Genomic DNA, 16,098 nt, shown 5'->3' on the forward strand with positions numbered 1-16,098 from the left:
CAAACCCCAGACACTGCATTGTCTGCACTATGCTTGGATTCCCGATACGAAGTACATTGTCTCCGCGGTTGCACATACCAGTATGAAAGCAAGGTCTGTCGCATACGATACAGTACATTTACCGAGGCCAACATGCACGTGGTGCAGTGCATGAATGCATGAAGCACTGCCGCAACGTACCAGTGCAATAAAGATTTTGCAAAACCTAGTCCAACCGGTTGACCGTAGGACTCTTGGGCTCCTTCACACCAAGGCTCCGACGCGAACTACTAACCGCACAGCACAGCGGGTCGACCCATTCAACAAGTGCTTTCCCAGCATCGAGTGCAGGATGCATGCCTCGTGGTGTCGAGAATATTTGACGGTACCAAGCTCGGCACGGGCGGACTAACGTCATTGTAGGGCATCGTGCTCGCCCTACAATGACGTTGCCGCCAATCCAATGTCAGGCCCAGTCTGAACGCAAAATGCCAGGCCAAGGCATTGGCCTGAAGGTTGAACTTTTTGGTAGGTTACCTCGAGCTAGGATGCCGCCACGTCATGAAAATTGCTCGGTGCACTTTGCTCTGAGCCGTTGCTGGCTATTTTTCTCAACGAAAGGCTCCACGACAAGCTAAAGTACTGCATTCACCAAAGGGACAGTAAGCCGCCGCATGGAGCTCCCGTGCAAGCCAACAACTGTACTGTAGCTGCTGGCAGTTTGCATCGCGTAGTTCACGGTTCGAGAAGGTTGTCATTTCCCAGCCAATCAAATCACCTCAATACTGGCAACTGATTGGCTGATGATGTATTATCCGGATGTATAACCGGATTTGGGAGCGTGGTGCGTGCCCATTCAACGAAAATGTCCGCCAAAGCCCCCGCCGCGCTCGGCGGTACGACGACCAACAAAGGCGACCGCGTCCACTTGGACATCGAAGAAGGTGACAAGGCGGCGACGACGCAGGATGATGACACAACGCAATCGGAGATGTTCTCGGACATCAACGACGACACCCCGAACATCACGGAACTCCAGAGTTTGTGCATCAACTGCCACGAAGATGGCATGACCAAGTTGCTGTTGACTCGCATTCCGTACTTCCGCGAAGTCATCCTCATGTCGTTTGCATGCGAACATTGTGGGTTCAAGAACAGTGAAGTTCAGTTCGGAGGCACGATCCAAGAGAAGGGCGTGCGCATGGAGCTGGCGGTGCAAACCCGCGAAGACTTGAACCGCCAATTGATCAAGTCCGACACCGCCGTGATCGTGTTTCCTGAAATCGACTTGGAGATCCCTGCCAAGACCCAACAGGGCACCATCAACACGATCGAGGTATCGACACACTAATTTCTATGTGTCGTCATGTTCGTTTTTGCTTCAGGGCTTCATTGCCAAAGCCATCGAAGGCCTTCGCGAGAACCAAGAGGAACGCCGTGCGATTGACCCGGCTACGACCCAGAAAATCGACGAGTTTCTCGCCAACCTCGCGCTCATGGCCGCCGGGATCACGCTCCCCTTCACGGTGATCATCACCGACCCAGGTACACATCATCGTAGGTCGTCTTGGTTGTTCTCATGTTGCGCTAGCTGGCAACTCGCACATTGAAAACTTGCATGCCCCGAACGTGGACCCGCAATTGAAGATCGACACGTACTTCCGCAGCGAAGCCGAAGATTTGATCTGTGGGCTGCAACCCGATGCCTCCCACGCCCACGACACGCCGTCCAACGCGCCTCGCGTGCTGCCGCCGCGGAACGCCGGCCTCGATACGTTTCTCGCCCAAAACAACAACATTGCCAAGCGCGAGGTACATAAGTTGGCCGACTTGTGCGATTCCAAATCGATGCCAAATGGTTGGTCTCGACGTAGGCGATTCGGTTCCCCACGCAATGCCATTCATGCTTCAAAGATGGCGAGTCCATGATGTGCATCACCGACATCCCGCACTTCAAAGAAGTGATCATCATGGCGTTCAATTGCGAGCATTGCGGGTTCAAGACCAACGAAGTCAAGGCTGGCGGCGCCATCCCGCCGTTTGGAGAGCGCATGGTGCTGCATGTCCAGGTGCGGCAGCCAGCACATGTCGCCTATGATTCTGATGGGAATGTTGAACTAGGACGCGTCGTACTTGGATCGCGATGTGCTGAAATCTGACTCGGCATGTGTCCACATTCCTGAAATCGAATTGGAAATGATGTCGGGGTCCCTGGGAGGGCTCTACACGACAATCGAAGGCCTATTGGACAAGGTACTGCTTTGACTTTTCTTGGAGCTGTACATATACATGAATGATTACTAGATTGCCGAGAACATTACCAAAGGCAACCCGTTTGCCGTGGGCGACAGCGACGGCGGTCGATCCGGGCTGCGGATCTGGCTGGACAAACTCGAAGCGTTGAAGCACGGCACGCCATTCACTCTCATCATAGAAGATCCGCTGGCCAACAGCTTCATCTACTCGCCGTTCGGGTCGGCGGCGGACGACCCAGACATGACATGCGACACGTACGTCCGCACGGAAGAGGAGGACGACGAGCTTGGGCTGTTGGACATGAAGGTCGAAAACTATTCGAGCGAAGTGATTGACAATTTGTCGGGCCAAGTGGTGTCTCAAGTCGCGTTGAGTGACAAGCAGACGATGGAGCGCGGAGGCCAAGCGCTGGCCACGTCGGGGTACCACCCCAACCCGAACGCCGTCATGGACTTGGATGCACCTCGTACGGAGCTGTAGAGTGAGAGAGAGAAGGTTGAGAGTGTACAGTACTGGTAGATGAAGTGTGTACTTTTAAGTTGGGCCTGGTGTTATGTAAGTGGCCTAGTTAGTGCCTGGTACTGTACATTTCACATTCGTTATGGCTATGCTACCGGTACTGAATTCCCATTAGTGGATCTCTCTGATTGTAGTCGTCGTCACTTCCAATTGACTGTACTAATACAGCTCAATAAGTAAACGCCTCCAATCATACTTCGAAGTACTGTCCTAAATTGGTACTTCGTACTAATAGTGCCAGGGAGATGCGGGAACAGGACACAAACACATCACTATGAAGAATTCAAGGTCCTTGATTCCTTCAAATCATGGTGTACTATTGTCGAGGGAATACATGCATCTTTATTCAAGTTTTCGCGTGCGAGTCAACCAGGAACTGAATCTGCCACTTCCACGGAATCACACGTGTACATGCGTGCGACAGTTACATATTATTATTCGCTTGAACATGTTTATGTTGATATTTGTATTAAGTATGCGTATTTTTTATTCATCTCCATAATTATTTACGTTTTGCCCAAAGCCTGCATCGCGCCTTTCCCGCATGTACGCCTGCGCAATCTGCAGGCGTACATGCGGGAAAGGCGCGATGCAGGCCAGCGATTTCTCAATGCATACTGCACAACGGGTCACGAAACTCTCCATTCCTCATAACAACAACCAGTACTATCTACAACACCTTATTGCATGTCGCCTGAATCAACAGCTGTAGAGAAAGACAACTTCGAACTTGCCAAATTCGTCGTATTTCAAGAACAAGCGTGTACATGCGGGTAAGATGCCTCATGCCAGAGTGAGCTGTGTATGTGCAGACCATGCTGCATAGGCTGAGCTAGTAATGGACTATCTTGTAGTACGAGTAGTATTGCTCAAAGTATTACACAGCTCGAGAAAAGCGTCCTCAAAGTTCGTCCATTTTCGATATACGTGCATGTCGACATGTCGTCCGAGTACTGTACCACAAAAACATGCACATGCGCAATAAAAATATTGCATCCGCAAAAGTGATGAAATATCCGGAACTGTTGTGTTTTCAATGTGAAACGGCGCGAATTTTTTGAATGCAAGGCATCGCACATGCAGATAGAAAGCGTGTCAGTACAACAGCCAATGTCCCTCTCCAACAAGTTGGATGACTGCGAGGAAACTCCAGTTTCGCTTTCGCCAATCATGAATGCCTCTATTTTGGCCTTCCATAACTTCGTAATATGATGAGTTTTTGCCAGTTCCTGCATCTCCCAGTAACGTTAGTTACTACTACGTAGTATTAATAATACAGTAGTTAGTATTAGTAATAGTTAACACAGCGTACTATCGTAGTTGTTGTTCCTAGCACAGTTAAAAGTTGATGCGCTGTAGTCGATCGCGCACGACGTCGGCATTTTGCATGCCGATGGCGACCATGGCCACGTTGTTGTGCCCTCGGATGATGTCGACATGGGACGCGTCGTAAAGCACGAGGAGAATCTCAAGCGACTGGCGAAACGCTTCTTGGGCCAACTACAAACCACCCTGAGCCGCCGCCGCCGCAGTAGTATTCCATGGACCCACATACGTACGTACGTCGAAGCGGCCTCGAACGAAGTACGCGCGGCCAAGGCAGTCGACTGCATGCGACACAGTTCGGTGGTTCCGGCCGTGTTTGGTCATGGCGATGGTGATACACCGGTGGAACACTGCCTCACCGTCGTCGAATCGTTTCTACGTCGTCGTTCATTGCCATGTACTAGTTTGTAGTAGTGACCACTGTCAACTTCGAACCTGGGCAATGTACTTGGTTGCCAGCGCCAACTGCAGCCCCAGCACCTTTTCGTGGTCGGTGCCATACGTGGCCCCAAACGCGGCCAGCAACTCGTGCATGTACCCATGGGCCAGCGCATGCTGTGACGACGATTGCAAGCAGATGCACAGGTTCTCCAAGCATGTCGACCGATCCATCGAGTTGTTTTTTGTTGCCCTAGCTCTACATGTGACAGTCGAACACACACGAGGTTCGTACGTACGACGACGAATAATAATCCGAGAGCACTTGAAGTGCAGTTTGAAGCAGCCCCACACTTTCTTCCACATAAGCCGAGTTGCCATCGCGAAAGAAAAACAGCGCCGCTGCCAAGTTGTTGCGCAAAATGGCAGTGTCGACATGATTGTCGCCAAAATGCAATGCGTTGATGGAAACGGCCCGACGCAACGATTGAATCGCGTCGGTCGCTCGGTGGAGCGTCCTATGGTTGCTTGTTAGGCGGGTGCCAATAAATGTGTCCATGTACTACGTGAATTGTTTGGCTAGCTTTATCAAGGTCGCGACGATGCCTAGTGATGATGCCCATGAGGAGATTGGACTACAAACTATCGCGACGTACCAGGATGGTTTGGCCCAAGGGTGGACTCTTTGGACTTGAGTGCACGCAACTCCAAGTACACGAGCTCAGGCTCGTGCCGATGGACCAAGTCATCTGCACAAACGTGTGCATCGATACGCTGCTTCTTCTCCCGTCGCTCTACAGTGGTGGTGGCGGTAAGTCAAGTGTCAGCGTGTTACACGTGCAGTACCGGCCAACGACAGTTCGACAGGGACCCACGACCGCAATATACTGGCAATGTCAGCATGGTCCATGGTACATGCCATTTCCAGAGCAGAAAGGGATCGCTATGGACATGTTACTAAAAGCAACGACGTTGTTCGTACAGCATTGAGGCACTGCGAGTCTGCGCCACCTTCCAAGAGCAGCACACAGCAGCGCAACGAGCCCCATCCAGCACACAAGTGCAGTGCCGTGTTACCATCCTAGTAAAACACACATGTCAGTCAAAATGCCCAAATATGCATCCTGTCGTTCAAAACTCTACATGTAAGTACTGCACCTTATCGACTACATCGGGGTTGGCTCGGTACTCTAACAGCACCCGAATCACGGCTTCTTGTGCGTAGCGAGCTGCGAAATGCAGTGGCGTCCACTGCATGCGCTGTATAAACACCATAACATCAATGATGTCGAATGTGATGTCTGTCCTGTTACCGGCTCTTGGACGTTGAGGATGGAGTTCTTTTGGTCAAGAAGCGAACGCACACGGTCAACCTTGCCATGTTCAGCGGCATACCAAATGGTCCATACATCCTGCTTGGAGCACTCTAAGATGGCTTTGTGGTCGCGTCGCCGCTCTGTTGCTGCCATTTCCCGTGAAACCGCCAAGTACCTCTGGCGGTTACTGTGATGTGATTTTATGTCGCTTGGTTGTTGTGAGTCACATTTAGTCTAAGTGGATTGGATAAAATCCTGAAATTATAACCAATTATTCCTCATTTCGTGGTTGTGATGTTTGATGCTGCCTTGATTGTGGCTGTGCGGTCCATATCACCTCTGCAGTGCCACGTCCTCCAACAACAGCGCCACACATTAAGCCCGATTTAGCCTACGCCATGATCTGGGCCTTCTTACGAGGCTAAAGCATCTCGCCTACGAATTTGTCAGCCACGGCGGTTGAACTTCAGAACCCCAGGTAGTTCCATAGTTTTAGCCAATCATAACTTAGAACGCCTCCGCATAACGGTTTTGTCCGGATAAAAGATCTTCAAACAAAGTCATTTCGTACCATTTTCGAATCCTCTCTACCGCGCCACGTCCGCCGGGGGGATACCTCACTTCTTACCGACGAGAAAAACCAGTCATGACATCAATCTTCCTTCTGCCACCTCCGCACATGAAGGTCGTGGTGCGGGTGCGTCCAATGATCCCCTCCGAGGCGAAGAAGGGAAGCACTTGCTGCGTCAAGGTTGTTCGAGCATCATCGTGCAAACCGCACCAGGTTCAAGTCGACGATCACCTCTTTGATGTGGACCTCGTATACGACGAACGACTGAACCAGCGCGACTTGTTCCACAAGGAGTTTGCCAACTTGATTCCTACGGTCTTTGATGGCACCAACGTCACCGTGTTTGCATCTGGTGCTAGCGGCAGTGGCAAAACGCATACGATGGAAGGGACAGCGAAGAACCCAGGCGTCGTGCCGCGCACCATGCAGAAAGTGTTTCAATTCGGACAACAACAGGTCGCTACGTATCGCGTGGAAATGTCGTTTGTTGAGATCCACAACGACAAAGTGATGGACTTTCTCGCCGCCACGACCACCAAACTGCACCAAGACGAATTATCTCTATCGACGTCTGCATCTGGTCGTGTGGTCGTCGATGGCTTGATCACTCGACACATTGCATCCTTTGCCGACTTCGAGGCGTTGTACGAACGAGCGTGCAAATTTCGGCGCAAGGGGGCCGCCACGTATCATGCAAAAAGCAGCCGCAGCCACAGCCTTCTCCACGTGCGCGTGGAATCCCGCGGGTTCGACGGCCTTGTGCGCGTGGGCCATCTGCACCTCATCGATCTCGCCGGCCATGACGACATTTGTCCGACCGTGCAAGAGTCCGCGTCCATGATGCTCGACATGCAACCCCTCGACGAGAGCCCCGTCGCGCGGTTGTTAGCCGACAGCGTTGCCCATTCGTCCATTGCCGTCATGGTGTGCACCATCTCCCCCGCCTCTGTCGTGGTCAAGGACACGTTGGAAGCGTTGCAGTGCGCCGCCAAACAGAGGCATGTTGTCGTCGCGTCGCCGACCGCTGCCCCTGTCCTCTCACCATCAGGCTCATCTTCTTCGTCGATTTCTTCGCCAAGGTTATCGTGTTCGTCCTTGGAACTGACCCCCAAGACCAGACCTGCCGCAACGCCATCTATGGACACTGCCGCGCCGTGCGCCAAGCGACGTCGCGACGATGCTATTTCGACTCGGTCGAGGGCATCCATGAAGCGATTCCGATTGCATGAAGAGTCATCGTCGTCGTCATCGTCATCATGTGTAGTCATGGATGCTACTCCGTCGTCGCGGGATCGAACAGCGGCTACGCGTCGGCTCCAACCCCTTGCAGGCAGTCGTGTTGTTCCTGGTCGTGCATTTTTACGTCAGCCCCCGCCAGTGTAAGCCCTTGTCCATTCATTCGTCCGCCACATCACCTTGAGTAGAGAGAAGGAAGGCATCAAGCACTTGCTGACGATGGCGGTGGACTTTGAAAAACGGGGCAAGGCTCGACCTGCCTTGGCCTTGTACAGGCAAGCCACGCTGCTGTTGGACACCCCCAACGAGAAGCTCCAGGCGCGGATGCAAGCCCTAGCGGCCGCCATGTCCACGCCCGAGTCCGAAGTCGACGGATCCAAGCGCCCGCTGCATGCGACCGTGCAGCGTATTTTGGAGGAGGACATCCTCCACACGTTCAACCACGGATCGATGGCGGCTTTGATGGCGCTTCAAAGCATCGGCGAGAAGAAAGCGGCCAAGATCATCAAAGGGCGGGAAAACCGAGTCCACTTCACGTCCATCCGAGACCTCATGAACGTGGGCATGGGCGAGAAGCAAGTCGTGCGTTTTCAGCAGCTGAACGTCGCGGCCCGGTTGAGTTCGTTGTAAAGTACATGAGATAAACACAACAAATGCGTGTATACGTCATCTCACGGGGGTACAGTAGTTGCGGGGGCCATGGCTGCAAAGTCAGCAAAATCGACTTTAGTTCATGGGCTTGTCCTATGGAATTTTAGTTTTATCTGCTTATGTACTAATAGTTTGTAGAATACAGTGACTGCAAAAGCACTGGATTGCGTAACTCTAAAAACCGACTCATGTGCATCCCATCGACCAGGTTGAGTTGTTTCAATGCCAATGTGCAATCTGCTCGTTGGTTGATGGCATAAACGTCAAGAAGAATCCGAATCATCACTCATATCGGAATATAATTCTACAATACATACATGAAGCCAAAATCCTGGCCTATTCGGGAGTTATGAATGCGATATGATTCCTGTTATAATTTATTATCATTCACTCCACTTGGTTAACCGTCATGTTAAAACAAGCTCTTTGTAAATCCATTTGCATATTTTTTTGGCGGTTAGGTTAAAAACTGCCTTTGTAGGAATTGATTGGCTAATTCGCGTGCACCTTAAATTGGACTATTCGTATTTTTTTTTGTTCTCAACCGCTACGGTAAAGTGGAGTGGTAGGGGTGGTAAAGGGGTTGTGCGAGGGGGTGATAGGCGTGAGCTGGAGGGGTAGGCAACAAGTTGAAAGCAATAAGGAGGGAGCCAACGGCAAGGTCGGGGATTTCGAGACTACTTGTCGCTACACGGGTGAAAAGTTAGAACATCAATAGAAGTAGTAACTGTTAGGTTACATTGGGCACACTTTGGTGAACGTTTTACAGTACTGCTTTCTTGCCATTATCCGTCACTACACGCACCGTCGGCAGTAATGTTCTCACATTGCAGTGTAGTCCTTATGCATGACGTTCTGACAATATGCTCACTGTTACCATATGTGTTCAAAGTCACTGTCATACCCAAAGTCCTTGTCATAGTACATATTACTTAACAGTCACTGTCATAGTATTACTCAAAGTCACTCCCATAGTATTTATTACTCAAAGTCACTCATAATATTACTCAATTAATCACTGTCATAGTATTACCCACACCATTAGTCGGCTGTTTAGCTGTAGCGTCGTGGCTACGAGCTACGGCGCGGCGAGGTGGTCTAGCTGTTCTTTGTCGCGTTGCCTTTGTTGAGCGGCAAATGCCTGCTGGCATTCGACGCATTCACTTGCAGAGCGCTTTGGCAGAGGCGGTCGCCGTTCTATTGCTGATACGGAAGGATGCGACGGCAGCCTTGATAGGAGAAGTCGTCGTGTGAATTGGATGTAACTTACTTGTTGGACTGCGTATATGTTTAAAGCTACTATGTAGTGGGCGAGAAATAAGTTGAGAATTGTCGCTGCTGTCGTTTGGACCTTTAAATGCCACGTCATAGACTATTTGACAGTGTGAAACCGACTTTCTGTCCAATCAGCGATTACTCATGGATTTCAAAAAGGGTTTTGTACACCTCTTATTGGGCTGGGCATGCAATGAAGATGGCCAGTTTATGGTGCACTTGAACGACACCTCGACGTAGAATGCAGCTTACAGTATTCGTCTCTCTGGACCGGGATTTCATTTCTGAAAAGTGCTGTATGAAGCCGATAGGTTGGGCATTCTTCTGATTATTTAATTGGCTTGATTACACTTCAGCTTAGGGTTCATTTACTTCAATTTTCACTTATGTCGAGGCAAAATAAAAGGGACGATTTATGGTGCCCGGATTAAGCTTAAGATATGTATTGCAATTTTGCTTATGTTTTGGTGATTTTGTTTTTCTAGAGAATCGATTGGCTATTCCATAATCAAGATTGTGAACCTTAAACTGTCCCATGCACCATAAACTGGCCATCTACGTTTTATAAAATGTGTGATTTTTTAAAACTTTTAAATGACACGTTTTGTACTGCGACGTACTTCGTATTACAGTAGTATAAACGTTTAAGATTAAAACTCCAGTGGACTGGCTTGATGAAGATTTCCACCAATCAACGCACGAGAATTTGGTTTCAAACACATGGGGTACTTTACCGAACGATCGAAAATCAGGGAAGGTAAGGACGGTCAAAGAGAAACGGCATCGGTGCGACCAAAGCACAACAAGGAGATGATGCGCGTGAATAACGGCAGCACCGACGTCCTGCGCATGGACCAGCTTATGCATCAGGACGATTGGGTGCGTGACTCGGAGCGCCACCGATGCCACGTGTGTACACGGAACTTCACGAAGCTTCGGCGCCGTCACCATTGCCGCGTGGTACGTCCATATCGTGGTTGCATCTCGCCCCAACACTTCAATGACGGTGTTCATAGTGCGGGGAAGTCGTGTGCTACAACTGCTTGCTCAAGAAGTACGCGGAGTTGCCTGTGAAAGGTCGCACTGACGTCAAAGTGTGCATGTCATGTATCTTGATACACGCGACAAAGCAAAACGGTGCATCTGCGGCCTTGCCGCCGCAGATCGTGTCGTCGTCGACTTCCGTGATACGTCCACCGTCCGAGCAAGCCATGCGTTATTCGTCTCGGGACACGGTCGACTCGCGCAAACACTCGGAGCACACGAACCCGTATTCCCCACACGAGTCGTTCGTTGAGCGTTCGTCGGGCCGTCACTTGAGCCGCGGCGATGCCTCCGATACCATCGATTACCCGTTGGACTTCAGCTGGGGCTACGCGTGGCCCAAGCCACCTGTGCTTCCAGACGAACTCGACCGGCTCGCCATGCTTCACAGCTTTGACATCCTCGACTCGCCCACGGAAGACGTGTTCGACATCATCTGCGAACTCGCAAGCAACGCGCTGAAGTGTCCGATCGCTGTCGTGAGTTTGATCGACGAAGACCGGCAGTGGTTCAAGGCCAGCGTCGGGTTGGCGCAGACCGAGATTCCACGGAACGTGAGCTTTTGCGCCCATACGATCATCTCCAAGGAGCCCATGGTCGTGCTGGACGCGCTTCAGGACAAGCGGTTCATGAAGAACCCTCTCGTGACGGGGGCCGCCAGCATCAGGTTCTACGCGGGGTCGCCCATCTGCACCCCGTCCGGCCATGTCATCGGCACCGTGTTTGTGTTTGACAACCAGCCGCGGACATCGTGCGACCTGGCGACGCTTGAGAAGCTGTCGAACGTTGCGATGAAAAACTTGGAGGACCGCAATAGAGCCCGCAACAGCACCATGTCCATCAAGGATGGTGCTGCAGAAACGACGGCGGTCGTGGTGGCCCCCCCGCCGCCGCCAAATGCCCAGTTGGACTCGCAGGACTTGGTAGTTCAAGCAGCGAACAACACTTTCGATGGCCAAGTCGTGGCCGGGCCTAAGATGGAGACGATGCTCATGGACTTGCTCTGCCGTACCACGGAAACACAGCAGCAGCTCGCGACGCAGCAAGGCGCGATGTTCCAGACCCTGGGTCAACACACGGTGCAGATTGACAAACTGGCCGACGCCGTTAAACGGATGGAAGCCAAGTTAGATGCCCGGGAAGAACAAGAAGACAGTATGGTATTTATTAACGCCCACCGTGATTAACACATTTGAACAATGCGAGAGAGATGCAAATGTATACAGCGATTGGGAAATCGTAATATATATCGAATGTGAAACACTATACCATATCGATATGTATCGCACGTGTATCTCGATATCGAATAGAATGGGGCAATAAAGATTGATGTTGCACGATAAGATATTATCGAGAAATAACGATATATTTTTCCATATTGCTGTATGTATATAACGTAATATATACAGTATATATATATATATATATGGGTATGCCGCCTGTACTATTATAGTACTTTTTTTTCATTATTATTCCATCTCGTAGTACAGTCAGCGTTAATATTTTGTCATGTGGATGAAACATTATTGGAGACAGTACCAAATCTACGGAAATCCATCGACTAATCAAAACCCAGAACATGAATCAAGTGGCCAATCAAACAAACAAACCATCGCATGAACAATATTAATGTGACAATTATACCAAACTCAGTATTGCCCTTCTACCCAAAATTTGGTTGACTTTTGTGATGATTCGCCAAATCTATCGATCGATTCTTTGTCCTGACTTTTTTGTATGTAAAGATTGTCCATTATCACACTAATTTCAGTCACACACCCTAGTTTTGGTCGAAGAGTAAATTTGATTGGTCACTTGATTAGTGTTCTGGGTTTTGATTGGTCGATCGATTGTCTATTGGTGCTGCTCATTCGACACCCAAACACTAGAGCGACATGGAGAATGAATCGACACAACCAATTGTACTGAAGAATCGGCAGAAGAATTGAGCCAATCAGATTGCAGTAAACCATCATCAACAACTTAAAATTAGTGTGTGACTTCAATTAGTGTGATACCAATCGGTCAACTTTTTACATACATTCAGTAGAAAGAATCGATCGATAGATTTGGCGATTCATCACAAAAGTCCAAATTTTGGGTGAAACAACAATAGTACGTACCGGTACTACGTACTACGTAGTAGTATTGTGCTTTTGAGTGAATTTTCATGTTGTGGCGTGGTTTCTCGTTGGAATTTAAATCGATTTGATTGGCTACCTCAGATGAGCTCAAAATTGTTAGCCAATCAAAACCTTCTCAATGAAATTTAACCAATCTGATCGATTGTGGATAATTTGTATCAAATCGACAATATGTACTTCGAAGTACTACGTTGTACTACGTAGTAATACTTTACAGTGCATCCTGACTGTATCAAAGACGGCGAGAAATATGAAATGTATTACAGGCGAGTGCGAGCTCAACGTCTATTCTATAGGAGGATGCAAATGTGTGACATAGAGACGATGGATGAAGACGCGTGTTAGATGCCGTCTAGCTTGGCTTCCATACGCTTGACGGCGTCGGCCAACTCGTCGATCTTTTGGGTGTGCTGGCCCAGTTGCTGGAACATGACGCCTTGTTGCGCAGCAAGTTGCTGCTGCGTTTCCGTGGTGCGGCACAGCAAGTCCATGAGCATCGTCTCCATCTTGGGTCCGCCAACGACTTGGCCGTCGCCAGGGCCGTTTCCGGCGGGTCCTTGGACCACCAAGTCTTGTGTGTTGAGGTCGCTCGGTGCTACCGACACGATCGCGCCAGGCGGCGGCGGGGGAGGCGCGGGGGTCGACGTGGACGGTGGCTGCTGCTGCTTGTTCAACGGAGGCAGCGGGGCCGTGCCGTTCTTTCGGTCCTCCAAGTTTTTCATCGCAACGTTCGACAGCTTCTCAAGCGTCGCCAGGTCGCACGATGTCCGCGGCTGGTTGTCAAACACAAACACGGTGCCGATGACGTGGCCGGACGGGGTGCAGATGGGCGACCCCGCGTAGAACCGGATGCCAGCGCCGCCCGTCACGAGTGGGTTCTTCATGAACCGCTTGTCTTGTAGCGTGTCCAGCACGACCATGGGCTCCTTGGAGATGATCGTGTGCGCGCAAAAGCTCACGTTCCGTGGAATCTCGGTCTGCGCCAACCCGACGCTGGCCTTGAACCACTGCCGGTCTTCGTCGATCAAACTCACGGCCGAGATCGGACACTTGAGCGCGTTGCTCGCCAGGTCGCAGATGATGTCGAACACGTCTTCCGTGGGGGTGTCCAACACGTCAAAGCTGCGCAGCACTGCGAGCCGGTCGACTTCGTCAGGAAGCACAGGCGGCTTCGGCCACGCGTAGCCCCAACTGTAGTCCAACGGGTAGTCTACGACGTTGTCGCCTTGGTCACTGCGCGTGAAATGCGCGCGCTCGCCGACCGAGTTCTCAGGGGGCGAGTCGAGTCGATCCATGTTGCTTTCGCGGTTGCTGTAGCGAATGGTCTCTCCTGTGTGCGAATGTGTGTCCGTGCGTGTGCTTTGGATGGATCCGCGTTGGCCGCCGCGTTGGATTTGCGCGGGGGCGGCTCCTTGGTGGTGCATCGGGTTCGCCTGCTTGTTGGCATGGTTCAAAATACACGACATGCACACACGGACTTCCTGCAGCGTCGGGCGCTGCGGGATCTGCGCCAGTTTCTTCAGGGTGCAGTTGCCGCACACCACTTCACCGCACTATGTACGTGAAGTCTGAGGACATGATGGAGATGGTGGGTGCGCGTACCATGCGACAATGATGTCGTCTGCGGATCGTGTTAAAGTTGCGAGTGCACACATGGCAGCGGAATCGTTCGGAATTAGGCACCCAGTCGTCCTCATTCACAATCTGGTCGACCGTAAGGATGTCATTGTTCTGTCGACCCTTCAGCATCGCGGACATCGTAGGCCGCCTCTTGCTGGTAGTGACTGCGCTGTCTCGGCGGTGGTTGTATTTTAAGAACGTAGCGAGGCAGTCACGGCTATTTTCCGGATATGGGCTACATATCCGGATTCTCTGCCCGCCAATGTGCTGCAATTAAATTGACGTCCACACATTATTTTACATAGCGTTTATTGTTGCTTTGGTATTTGAATGCAAACATTATATTATGATACGAAACAAATAAATATTGATGCGTAATCTGCTTAGAGTGACCGGCATGTGTAACGTTTGAAGCGGTGTAACTGTCTGCATTAACCATGCATTGTGATTGGCTAAAATTCAAAACACGCCCAAGATATTTCTGTTTGGGACTATTTAAGGCGATTTCAGCCAAATGTAGGTGAAAAGTGCCATGGATACAGCGAATCCACGCCGGTTATACCGTTGAATTCTTGACCAATTCCACTATCCAAGTACATGGGGAACCAGTGCTCCCTGCTAAAGTCCAGCAGTGTGTAACTTGCTCGCCAATCATCCACACGGCGCATAGTACGCCCGCACCAGCCAGATCAAAGCACAAGAATTGGAATGGACCATGGCATTCCCATTTCGAATGGACGTTAAACGACGACCCGACAAAGTTTATATCGCAGTATACTATTATACTGTTACCCACAACATAGCGTTGGCGGCATACACTCATTGCAGTACAGTAAGTTTTACCGTACACCACGGACGGACGGTGCAGGTGCGTCGTCATTGATCATCAATCACACAATTCCCACACATCACAAGTTGTACGCTCTGCACTGTACAGTACAGAGCGCGATTGAGTCCTCGTACTGTACTGTAATCGATCAGCCACCAGCAACGGGTTGTAACGGGCTTTCTGCAATGCCACTACAATTGTGAAATTGCCTGTGAATACAAAATGAAACCCCGAAACTGTCAGTTCTTTGGTGTGTATCTCCTCATAATACAAGTACTCCGTACTTGTACTGTACTTCCTTCGAAGTATAATTTCTGCAGTGCCTCTACAATTGTGAAATTGAATACGAAATGAAACCCCGAAACTGTCAGTTCTTAGTGTAGTAGTGCTTATTTGACTTGTTACGTAATGGAATTCGCAAGGTGAGCCACCTTGCTCCTTTTTAATACCCAATCAGAGTCCATCACACCTCGTTTCTTACACATGATTAGCTATAACACTGGCAGAGGAGTTTACAATTTTGAACTGTTTGGACGCTTTCATTTTGTAGAGCTTTGTGTGATGCTGCTCCGGAGAATTGTGTACTGATGAGTTCACTCGGACTACATCCAATGTGGTTCTCGCCTTACCGCTAACATTATGTTGTGCGCTCGGTTGGGTCGCAATGCCGTGGCGGCTCTGGTGGGGCAACGCGGTGGCGCAAGACGTCTTGGTAGCACCTATCCCATGTGCTGAATTGGCGGCTTTAACACTTGCGATGAGTGCCACCAAGACATCTTGCGCCACCTGCCCGCGCAACCACAAGATCACACCAGCAGGGAGGTGTACGGCACCGACACGGACTGGATGGTGGAATGAGGGATGACCACATTCATTGGGTTAGTAGACATCAGCGATTGGGAAATCGTCATCGAAAATATATCTTTTTTTTTTCGATTTTGACATCGTATCGTA

The 16,098-nt window shown here is 50.3% G+C and overlaps 5 protein-coding genes across 9 annotated transcripts; 3 read left to right on the top strand and 2 right to left on the bottom strand.

Moving 5' to 3' along the window:
- The first annotated feature begins 828 nt into the window (after positions 1-828).
- On the top strand, positions 829-2,854 carry H257_01984 (hypothetical protein). 4 transcript variants are annotated; one of them, XM_009825459.1, is made up of 6 exons: positions 829-1,315; positions 1,365-1,524; positions 1,571-1,791; positions 1,854-2,048; positions 2,101-2,232; positions 2,284-2,854. In XM_009825459.1, exons 1-6 carry the CDS (start codon positions 845-847, stop codon positions 2,713-2,715), a joined length of 1,611 nt encoding a protein of 536 aa, XP_009823761.1. In that variant the 5' UTR covers positions 829-844; the 3' UTR covers positions 2,716-2,854. The 4 variants fall into 4 exon arrangements, with proteins under 4 accessions (XP_009823761.1, XP_009823763.1, XP_009823764.1 ...); XM_009825461.1 differs by having other exon boundaries at positions 1,854-2,232; XM_009825462.1 differs by having other exon boundaries at positions 2,101-2,854.
- A 1,197-nt stretch (positions 2,855-4,051) lies between these two features.
- Positions 4,052-5,949, bottom strand: H257_01985. Of its 2 annotated transcripts, XM_009825463.1 has the most exons (10): positions 5,772-5,949; positions 5,617-5,718; positions 5,441-5,539; positions 5,305-5,401; positions 5,115-5,252; positions 5,025-5,064; positions 4,758-4,976; positions 4,516-4,711; positions 4,318-4,455; positions 4,052-4,254 (listed from the first exon to the last, which is right to left on the bottom strand). In XM_009825463.1, exons 1-10 carry the CDS (start codon positions 5,925-5,927, stop codon positions 4,093-4,095), a joined length of 1,347 nt encoding a protein of 448 aa, XP_009823765.1. In that variant the 5' UTR covers positions 5,928-5,949; the 3' UTR covers positions 4,052-4,092. The 2 variants fall into 2 exon arrangements, with proteins under 2 accessions (XP_009823765.1, XP_009823766.1); XM_009825464.1 differs by having other exon boundaries at positions 5,305-5,539.
- A 404-nt stretch (positions 5,950-6,353) lies between these two features.
- Positions 6,354-8,259, top strand: H257_01986 (hypothetical protein). Its single transcript, XM_009825465.1, has 2 exons — positions 6,354-7,724; positions 7,770-8,259. Exons 1-2 carry the CDS (start codon positions 6,421-6,423, stop codon positions 8,209-8,211), a joined length of 1,746 nt encoding a protein of 581 aa, XP_009823767.1. The 5' UTR covers positions 6,354-6,420; the 3' UTR covers positions 8,212-8,259.
- A 1,989-nt stretch (positions 8,260-10,248) lies between these two features.
- Positions 10,249-11,817, top strand: H257_01987 (hypothetical protein). The gene is made up of 2 exons (XM_009825466.1): positions 10,249-10,467; positions 10,524-11,817. Exons 1-2 carry the CDS (start codon positions 10,318-10,320, stop codon positions 11,736-11,738), a joined length of 1,365 nt encoding a protein of 454 aa, XP_009823768.1. The 5' UTR covers positions 10,249-10,317; the 3' UTR covers positions 11,739-11,817.
- Positions 11,818-12,932: 1,115 nt separating this feature from the next.
- On the bottom strand, positions 12,933-14,499 carry H257_01988 (hypothetical protein). Its single transcript, XM_009825467.1, has 2 exons — positions 14,298-14,499; positions 12,933-14,248 (listed from the first exon to the last, which is right to left on the bottom strand). The coding sequence occupies exons 1-2, from the start codon at positions 14,451-14,453 to the stop codon at positions 13,037-13,039; spliced, it is 1,368 nt and encodes a 455-aa protein (XP_009823769.1). The 5' UTR covers positions 14,454-14,499; the 3' UTR covers positions 12,933-13,036.
- Positions 14,500-16,098: the final 1,599 nt, after the last annotated feature.

Source organism: Aphanomyces astaci (assembly GCF_000520075.1).
Source record: "Aphanomyces astaci strain APO3 unplaced genomic scaffold supercont1.3, whole genome shotgun sequence".
NCBI lineage: Eukaryota > Oomycota > Saprolegniomycetes > Saprolegniales > Verrucalvaceae > Aphanomyces > Aphanomyces astaci.

Coding starts and splice junctions, on each gene's coding strand:
- H257_01985 (XM_009825463.1), bottom strand. CDS start 5,927: ATGGCAGCAACAGAGCGGCGACGCGACCACAAAGCCATCTTAGAGTGC. Junction 5,719..5,771: donor TCCTCAACGTCCAAGAGCCG/GTAACAGGACAG, acceptor GTGTTTATACAG/CGCATGCAGTGGACGCCACT. Junction 5,540..5,616: donor ACCCCGATGTAGTCGATAAG/GTGCAGTACTTA, acceptor GTGTTTTACTAG/GATGGTAACACGGCACTGCA.
- H257_01987 (XM_009825466.1), top strand. CDS start 10,318: ATGATGCGCGTGAATAACGGCAGCACCGACGTCCTGCGCATGGACCAG. Junction 10,468..10,523: donor GCCGTCACCATTGCCGCGTG/GTACGTCCATAT, acceptor CGGTGTTCATAG/TGCGGGGAAGTCGTGTGCTA.
- H257_01984 (XM_009825459.1), top strand. CDS start 845: ATGTCCGCCAAAGCCCCCGCCGCGCTCGGCGGTACGACGACCAACAAA. Junction 1,316..1,364: donor GCACCATCAACACGATCGAG/GTATCGACACAC, acceptor TTTTTGCTTCAG/GGCTTCATTGCCAAAGCCAT. Junction 2,233..2,283: donor TCGAAGGCCTATTGGACAAG/GTACTGCTTTGA, acceptor AATGATTACTAG/ATTGCCGAGAACATTACCAA.
- H257_01986 (XM_009825465.1), top strand. CDS start 6,421: ATGACATCAATCTTCCTTCTGCCACCTCCGCACATGAAGGTCGTGGTG. Junction 7,725..7,769: donor TTACGTCAGCCCCCGCCAGT/GTAAGCCCTTGT, acceptor CACCTTGAGTAG/AGAGAAGGAAGGCATCAAGC.
- H257_01988 (XM_009825467.1), bottom strand. CDS start 14,453: ATGTCCGCGATGCTGAAGGGTCGACAGAACAATGACATCCTTACGGTC. Junction 14,249..14,297: donor GACGACATCATTGTCGCATG/GTACGCGCACCC, acceptor TCACGTACATAG/TGCGGTGAAGTGGTGTGCGG.